Genomic DNA, 9232 nt, shown 5'->3' with positions numbered 1-9232 from the left:
CATCATCATTATTTAATTTTGCCAGCTTCTCTCTTACACCTTAAGATGAAAATAGCACCAAAATAATTAACAAGAAACAAATCAAATCTAATAACTGGTAAAAGGAATGTAACAAAACGGACTAGACTAGTAAAACCGACTGATCAAAATATATTACACTAATACTGCCCCACACGGATCTATGCGATTTACCCACACCCTGTTGCTATGTCAGTTTAGTAAATACATCCTTGGTCTTCAATAAAATCATGACCTAACCTAACCTAACCTAACTTTAGTTAGGTGGTGCAACTCAGCCTTAGTTAAAACGATATCGAATATCGATATCGAATCGTTAAAACGATAACCGGTGTTTTTGTATGGAGTTTGACAGATATTTGACGATTGTCAAAGTTAAAGTAAGATGGTGCAACCCAGCCTAAATGTTAATACTTATTCGACACTATTCAATGATGTATTTTAGTTCACCTTTTATTCTAACGATGGGTGACCATGTTACTTATATTACACACAAAAACATTTCATAAAAGTTATTCAAAATAAGTTTTAGAATATTCTAACACGTCACAGATGTGGCTAAAAACTTAACTAATTTAACTTAAATAAATGCATTTTAATTTGTGAGTTATGTATAATAAATAACAAATATGATAGTGGAGTAATATTTAGATTTACTAATGTAAGAATTCGCGACCAAGAATGTATCAATTTATAGGTTCAGTCTTGACTACATATGAATAGAATAAAATTAATATTGATTAATCGATTAATAAATATCATAAAAACACATACGAAAGCAAATAAAATGTTTCACATTCATTATGATATACAACAGCACATCAGTGGTGACACGGCACGGCCCATATTGACTTTTAAATAAAGGCGAATTTTGCAATGCCACTGTTTACATCTGTTGTGCTATTTATGTACCATTATTCTTACTTTTCGTAATTTAAAATACATAAGTACATTATTTCATATAGGCAATTAAATATTGTTATAATACTATACTCATTAGATTTCTTTAGAAGAAGTTATTACCTTTATACATTTTTGGGCAACAGCTATAAACAATATGCATTTTTTTATACATATATCACCGAATTTAGAATAATGGGTGTTATAGATTGTTTTGTAATCGGTCAGTTTCATAAACTTCATGTATTTTAATTTATTAATTTAACCGATAGCATTATTGCAAATTTTTTGTTTATATCGTTTACCCATAAGCTTTACTTAGTTTAAGACTAGATGGCGCTGTATAATATTTATTTATAAACTTTTATTAATTCCAATGAAACCGATCGGCGCATGCGCGGTATTTAAATATAGCTTTATTCCTTTTCATTTACTAGCGAATAAACGAGATGCATTTGATTGACCTCTAGTCATAAAGAAGTTTATGGAACTGACGATCTTAGGCCTGGTTCAGACAACGATAATCGCGCGATTGCTGTTCAGTTCTCATTTGCATCAAACCGTAACTGACCAGTTACCATCTCAGTACCTTGCCAATGAGAGCCATGCGGTCATCGCACGTCTGCACCAGGCCTTACAAGCAGGCTGTACCACGCGGCAAGCCAGCTAGTGACGTCATCACTACCTGGGCATGATGGAGTGCTGGTACTTGACGAAGGCGATCGCAGCCAGCTCCTTACAGAACTCCTCGAGGACTATGAGGCTTTCCACTAGTTGGTTGTGGTCGCCACTGGAAACGTGATTATTTATTTATTTCTGAAAGAGCTTCGTGTGGTTAATGCCCGTTTTCACCATCAATCCCTAATTTTTAAGTGACCCCTATGGTAACACATAAAAGGAATTCTATTTTCATAGGGGTCACTTAAAAATTAGGGATTGATGGTGAAAACGAGCATGAGTCAGCCTTATTTTCGGATAAAAAAGATTTATTTTATCCTAAATATTTGGCCTTTGGGCTTGATGAAGCCCAATGAACTATAGCTTAACCACAAAAGCTTGCGGATTGCAGAAAGTGCGCGTCGCTCTGTAATTTAGCCATAAATATTCGCAAAGAAAATCTGTTACTTGTTTACAATCCCGCGAATGTAACGTCAACGAACATGAAATTAAATTCCAAAAAGTTGCATGGCTGCTCTAGTTATCAAGGTATAGCATAATTTGTGAGATGTTTTACTGACAGAAAAATGTTGATGCATATTACATTACTTTTTAGTTTTAGTGCAGGATTTGAACCAGCTACCATTTGAACACACTGACCAAGTTGGTTGTAGATAAATTTAGGTAAAAAAAAATCATACATACCTCTCATCATAAATAGGATCTTCACTCATCAGCTGTAACCTCGTATTCTCTATAACTGTCTTGTAGTTCCGTAACCTCGGAATCTCTATGGTCAACCTCCTTGCTAACTCTTGTAGCACTTTGAACAACGTCTGCGTCTTTTTCGCAGTTGGCAACATTGGATTTAGTAAATACTCGTGTAGATTTGGATGCGGAATTAAAGCGAGCTTTGATATTATAGCCGTAAGGTGCAAATTCACTTGGTAAGGCTGCGACGGCATGTTTAGAAGTAATCTGAACAGCATTTTGAAGAACGGGCCTTCGTCAAATTCCTCGTCAGAGTTTGAAGAGTGACTTTTTGAGTTGCAGTTTTCGCTGCAGCAGTTTTTTTCTGGGTTTGAGCTGTCGCTGGTTTTCCGGTAGTTGCCGGTTTTTACCGGTTCGAAGACGTCGTCTAGGTGTATGTCGGCTTCCGGTCGGCTGTCGTAGCTGTGTGTAGAACTGGCCGTGGTATCGGGCATCACGTGGTCCGTTGGCCAGTTGAAGGTCGAGGTTATGTCCAGCCAGTACTGCAAGGGATGGGTGGGAAGTTTTGAGGTGATTCTATGTTCGTTTTTTTATATGAATTTTGTATCGATCTTAGTTTTGTATTTAACTAGCGGCCGCCCGCGACTTCGTACGCGTGAATCCCGTTTTTCCCGCTAATTCCCGTTCCCGTGGGAATTTCGGGAATTCCTTTCTTAGTGCACCTCTACGGTACCTAAGCTACGTCCCTTCCAAATTTCAAGTGCCTACGTTTAGCCGTTTAGGCTGTGCGTTGATCTGTCAGTCAGTCAGTCAGTTTCTCCTTTTATATATTTAGATTCAAGTTTTGCTGTTGCTCTTGAGAACAAGTGGCAAAATTACTTAAAAAATGGTTTCATTAAAACTATTTTTTTATTTAAATATCCATATAGCCATGAAAGTGGCAAATATTTTTAATTTTACTATTGTTTTCAATAACAAAACGTGAATGTCATTGATATCTAAGTATATGATGCCAATACAAATGAAAAACTCTTGCCTCAATGTGGCAAATACTTGTCTCAAGGTCGCAAATAATTTCGTCAAGGTGGCAAATTCTTGCCTCAATGTGGCAAATCCCTGCCAAATGCTACCTACTCTACATGCCTGCCAACTAGTCAAATTTTTATCAATCGATTTTAAGCTCTCTACCATCGTCATAAGTGCTATAGTCGTGTGTCTACCTGGTAGTGCCTGTGCGCGTCATGTATGTAGAAAAAGTCGATTGATTTTGATCTTTCTACCATCGTCATAAGTGCTATAACCGTGTGTCTACCTGGTAGTGCCTGTGCACGTCATGTATGTAGAAAAAGTCGATTGATTTTGATCTCTCTACCGTCGTCATAAGTGCTATAGTCGTGTGTCTACCTGGTAGTGCCTGAAAGTCGATTGATTTTGATCTTTCTACCATCGTCATAAGTGCTATAGTCGTGTGTCTACCTGGTAGTGCCTGAAAGTCGATTGATTTTGGTCTTTCTACCATCGTCATAAGTGCTATAGTCGTGTGTCTACCTGGTAGTGCCTGTGCGCGTCATGTATGTAGTGCTCGTAGTCCGCGCCGACCGGGTCGGAGAGCACGGCGCGCGGCAGCAGCAGCAGGAAGCTGCCAATCAAACAACCGATCGTTTGTATTCATTTAATCACATATTATTATACATAGGTACATCACAGGCTGCTCTTATATTACTTGTGACTGGAACAGGTAGAGCTATTTTGGTTTATTTACCGCAAACGTATTTATGGAACCCTGACTATAAAGCCAGGGAAGTCAAACCTTAACTTCGAACTCATATGTTCTTTTGATTAATTTTGTTGCGGGTCCAATGACAGTTGAACTTTCCCCGCGACAAAGTTGACCTTCACTGGTTGGGTTTTTATTCGGTCAAGCTGTAGATCCTGGCTACACAGGAGTTGCAACTGTGGGAATAGTCCCGGTTTGAATATAAAGCCACAATTTCAAACTTTCACCGACGAATATCTTACGCGACTTTTCAGCACTAGACGGTATGTCCTGAAGTGGTAGTGGGCAAGCAAATTGAAACATGTAAAGTTCTTGGAAAGAACCTACTTAAATAACTTGGATTTGACATTGCTAATGCTTTATACGCGTGTATTTTTAGATTATTGTATCACAAGTACCAAAAACAGCTCTACCTGCTCCGACCACTGCTTATAATACACTATTTTGGATGGTTGTGCATTCGCTGCCGCTTTAAAGCGTTTTAACATTGGGCAGGTCAACTAAAGAACAGCCATTAGGCAATATTCACATAGCTACGGGGCGTATTTAGTGCGTTGCCAAAGGTTTCCTTTACTTTACATTTTATTCTGATTACTGTTAGGTTCCACGATTCCAAATGAAATTATAAGGCACTGAGAAGAGCGGCAGTGAATGCGAAGTTCCTAGTGCAAAGAATATCCCTGGTGATTGTTTTTAAATTTTTTGATAAGGATTGTGCCATCAAATAGTCTACAGTCCGACCAAGATCTCTTAAGAGCCAGGGAAAGTATTTTGGAACCGTTTGACTTGTATTTAGCATAATATAATTATAATATAATGCTTCAAAAATACGACTCGAACAGAATTTTAGGAAAAATTAATGAATTAATTGACAACTGATTAGTAAATAGTGTCATTTATCCGATTCTATGACGTATAAAAATCATCACAGTGATAGGCATCATGTTCCCAAAAAGTCATAAGTCATAATATGATGTTGGTAGGACTGTGTGTGTAGACATAAATATACCTGCGAGTTTGAAAAAAAGAATAAAATTTAGGTTTATTGCCATGAAGTTTAGCATTTTATAGCAGCATAGAAATGGCACATCTAATACCTATTTTTCAAAATATTCATATATAAAATCTGCGAATTAATTCTAACCTATTAATACTCTTATAAATCTTATTTTATATTAAATTTTAACTAATCTCAATAAAAAACATACATATTTGAAATATGTAAGTGGCCTTTTGGAAGAATCTTACAGACAATTGAAATAAACATTTAGAATAAACTAAAAATATGTAAAATAACGATCTATAAAAATAAATTTTATACATTCTCAGATAATGGTATCACAAAAATAAATTTCAACTCGTACGTAGATGTAGGTACGTTACTAAAGATCAAGTAAACATTAATTTGTTTACAATCTGATATGTCACAAAATTTGAGATTTTTTGTAGTTTTATAAAATGGCATTTATTTGTACACTATATTAATATTTAAAACATAATTTTGTACACATTTTGGATTTTAATCATAAAAATATACTAATTTTCCAATGTTTGCTATAAAAATATCAGATAGGAGAACGTTTAACAAAATAAAAGCATAAATTAAAAGCATTGAACAGCACCCTGATCCTTTAATGCAGACAGCATTAGTAAATATAAATTGTTTCAACAAAGCTACCCATGCCAAATATAAAACACATAAATAAAGGCACATTCACACTCCTACGGAGCATGTGGCGCCTATTCGCAATTCCAACAAACAGAATAACTCTTTAATATTATATTGAAATGAAAATCTTTTACAATTTAATTTTCTTTGAGGCGGTTGTAGCCTTTTTGAAACAAAACAAGGGTACATAAGCTGCACGTGATATAAATAAAGTTTTTAGATGCCAAGTCACCAGACAGATATATTTTATACTTACATTTAAGCGAACAAAACTTTACGAAATAAGAGTTTTAACAAATACAGGAAGATAGAAAGAAACAAGACAGCGTCTTTTCCTTTTTAAACTATTTTGTGAAGTTTAATTTTAGTTTTCCTCTCAGCCTTATTTATCTTATTAATAATAGTTAATTATTATAATTATAAACTAAGCAGTATTCCCTGTGGTTGTTACGTCATCGTGATCGTTAGTTTCGGTGGCCATTATTTCTTCTATTCGCAATTTTAGCTCCTGGAGCCTAAAAAGTGATTGTAATTAATTATTTTATGAGTGGTTTAAGCGTTGATTAATAATAAAATAAATGTTTACATGTTAATTCCCTAATTGATGTGAGTGTTTATTAAATAATAATTGCAGTGTTATTTATTACTCATTAGCGCATTTTAGCTGTATAATGTTATAGATTGACATAATTTTAAACTGTTTTAAAAGTTAAATTATATATTTATAAGCAACGTCTCTATTATATTGTTAATAGTTGACGCCTGGAGTATAAATCATAGCATTTTTATTGTAGCAGAATATAGTAATTTTGTTCTGTTAGTTATGAAAATACAAAGAAATATCACACGTAGACAGACAAAAGAAGGCAGCGTGAGTATTAAAGTAGGAACTTTAAATATATTTGTGCAAATATTTCAGTTTTGTGCAAACTGTTCCAAGGATATTTGCGAAACGTGTATGAGATGTCATATTTGCAGTGTCAAGTGTCAACCTTCGTACTATACACCAATTAGAGGCGACAATAGCATATAGATGAATTACAACGAACTGTCCTACTCTGCTACCATTTAGAGGGTTTTGCCTTAATCGCCACGCTTGGCAGGCGGGTTGGCGATCGCAGTTTTTTGCTTGGTTTCGCACGCAGACGCTTAGTACTAGTCAACATTTCCCTATTCTAGTACTAGTCTAGCACTAGTCGCTTACTATGGGCCTCATAAGAAGGCTCAAGGTCAACCAAAGGGCGATGGAGCGGGCTATGCTCGGAGTTTCCCTGCATGATCGAATCAGAAATGAGGAGATCCGCAGGAGAACCAAAGTAACCGACATAGCTCGCAGAATTGCTAAAATTAAGTGGCAGTGGGCGGGGCACATAGCTCGTAGAGACGATGGCCGTTGGGGCAGGAAAGTTCTCGAGTGGCGACCACGGGAAGACGTAGCGTGGGCAGGCCTCCTACTAGGTGGACCGACGATCTGGTATAGGTCGCGGGAAGAGCCTGGATGCGGGCAGCGCAGGACCGTTCATTGTGGAAAACCTTGGGGGAGGCCTTTGTCCAGCAGTGGACGTCATTTGGCTGAAACGAACGAACGTCCTACTCTGACATTGACAGGGGGCGCCATCAGCTCTCCGAGTTATGTGCCCCGCCCACTGCCACTTGATTTTAGCGATTCTGCGGGCTATGTCGGTTACTTTGGTTCTCCTGCGGATCTCCTCATTTCTGATTCGATCACGCAGGGAAACTCCGAGCATAGCACGCTCCATCGCTTTTTGGGTGACCTTGAGCCTTCTTATGAGGCCCATAGAATAGAATAGAATTTCTTTATTGCGGTAAATGTGGTACAAAGTAGTGATAAACAATGAATGTCCGTTTCACACATCTAACCAACGACAATTGGCATGCAACATACAGTGAAACAGAAAGTACATGGGCGTCCGCGGAAGACCAGCTTCGTGACTTGCCCTTTTGAGCATGTCACGATAAATGCTGAGCGGGTGCCTATTGGCACAGTTTTTTCTCACCACTTGTTTTAATAGCCTACATATTATGTGTTTTTGTTGTTTTTTTTTGTATTGTGTCTTTTTTTACTGTGTCAATAAACCTTTTCTATTTCTATTACATAGTAAGTGACCACGTCTCAGATCCGTATAATACAGTGGCTGGGTAAATTCACCTGTTGATGATCCGGTGTATGCTCTCGCCCGTGTCAGCTCGGTGCACGTCCATGCCCTCATGTGATAGTATCTCGTTGATCTGCTCATTTACATGGTCTTCGTGCTGGAGCTGCTTCATCGCCTCCCTGTGGAGAAATGTTGATTTATTAGCCTTGATTTAATCATCATTTTAGATATTTATTGTCATCTATACTAATCTACATTCTACATTAGACAAAATGTTCTGTCTGTTAGTCAATGCCAACTTAAAATTAGTAGTGTAAATAGAAAAGAAAAACGCTTTTGTTGTTTGCTCTCGTCGGTACCAAAGTTTCCATCAAAGCGGAGAGATTTGCGACAAAGTTGGCAGGTTATTTCTATCAAAGCGGAGAGGTATGAGACGAGCGGAGAGGAGAGGTAACGCGAGTTGTGCGTAGCTGTCAACTGTCAGAATATTGCTGTCTACGAATCGTGTGACTGTTTTAGGTATTTAAGTACAGGATAATAATACAACCATGTGCACACACTTGAATGGTAGGAAAAAGAGACATAGAGAGGGGCCATAGAGCATACAACACTTCTGGGTTGCCAGATATTGTTATTAAATTTTTACCACTTAGATTGCAGCTATAAAATTATTAATTTTTATAACAACCACTGTGTAAAAGCCGCACACGTGATATTGGCGGAATAGTGTGCCCTCAGTGTCGAAAAAACGCAAGTTCATCGCCATAAACCAAAGAAGAAGAAGAAGAATCGTATGTCGCTTTCGGATGAACTTGTCCGAAGAAGAAGGCAGCAGGGAACGAGGAGCGTTCACTCGCGGCTCTAATTAAAAAAAATAAGACTACCCGAGCACGACACATATTATTATCTCTGCTACGCTCGATTCATTTTCACCGAAGTTAAGCGAAGAGATGAGATAGGGAAATAACGAAATCCGATTGGTTATTTCAAACATGTCGTCCCGTCTCCTCTCCTTTACGCCTTGGGTCGAGGGACGCGGGGGGCTGCGAGGTCACTGACCTGTACCGCGGGGTCACTGACCTGTTGCGCTCTCTCTCGCGCCAGAGCGAGACGTCATTCAGTTGCTCCCTCTCGCTCTGGTCGAGCGGCGCGGGGCTGCGGGGTCACTGACCTGTTGCGCTCTCTCTCGCGCCAGAGCGAGATGTCATTCAGTTGCTCCCTCTCGCTCTGGTCGAGCGGCGCGGGCGCTGCGGGGTCACTGACCTGTTGCGCTCTCTCTCGCGCCAGAGCGAGACGTCATTCAGTTGCTTCCTCTCGCTCTGGTCGAGCGGCGCGGGCGCTGCGGGGTCACTGACCTGTTGCGCTCTCTCTCGCGCCAGAGCG

General features: G+C 38.6%; 1 protein-coding gene across 1 annotated transcript; it reads right to left on the bottom strand.

The window, feature by feature from the left end:
• Positions 1 to 1599: 1599 nt before the first annotated feature.
• On the bottom strand, positions 1600 to 9026 carry LOC135081895 (FHF complex subunit HOOK interacting protein 2A-like). The gene is made up of 5 exons (XM_063976676.1): positions 8930 to 9026; positions 7903 to 8028; positions 3835 to 3925; positions 2281 to 2828; positions 1600 to 1708 (listed from the first exon to the last, which is right to left on the bottom strand). Exons 2-5 carry the CDS (start codon positions 8019 to 8021, stop codon positions 1600 to 1602), a joined length of 867 nt encoding a protein of 288 aa, XP_063832746.1. The 5' UTR covers positions 8022 to 8028; positions 8930 to 9026.
• Positions 9027 to 9232: the final 206 nt, after the last annotated feature.

Source organism: Ostrinia nubilalis, chromosome 20, assembly GCF_963855985.1.
Source record: "Ostrinia nubilalis chromosome 20, ilOstNubi1.1, whole genome shotgun sequence".
Lineage (NCBI taxonomy): Eukaryota > Metazoa > Arthropoda > Insecta > Lepidoptera > Crambidae > Ostrinia > Ostrinia nubilalis.
Note: the sequence above shows the minus strand (reverse complement) of the source record. Positions and strands in the feature narration are given on the sequence as shown.

Excerpts from the sequence above, each read along its gene's own strand:
- LOC135081895 (XM_063976676.1), bottom strand. The coding sequence starts at position 8,021 with ATGAAGCAGCTCCAGCACGAAGACCATGTAAATGAGCAGATCAACGAG. Across the intron at positions 2,829-3,834 it reads ACGCGCACAGGCACTACCAG|TACTGGCTGGACATAACCTC; the intron begins GTAGACACACGA and ends CATCCCTTGCAG. Across the intron at positions 1,709-2,280 it reads GATCCTATTTATGATGAGAG|TGGCGACCACAACCAACTAG; the intron begins GTATGTATGATT and ends TCACGTTTCCAG.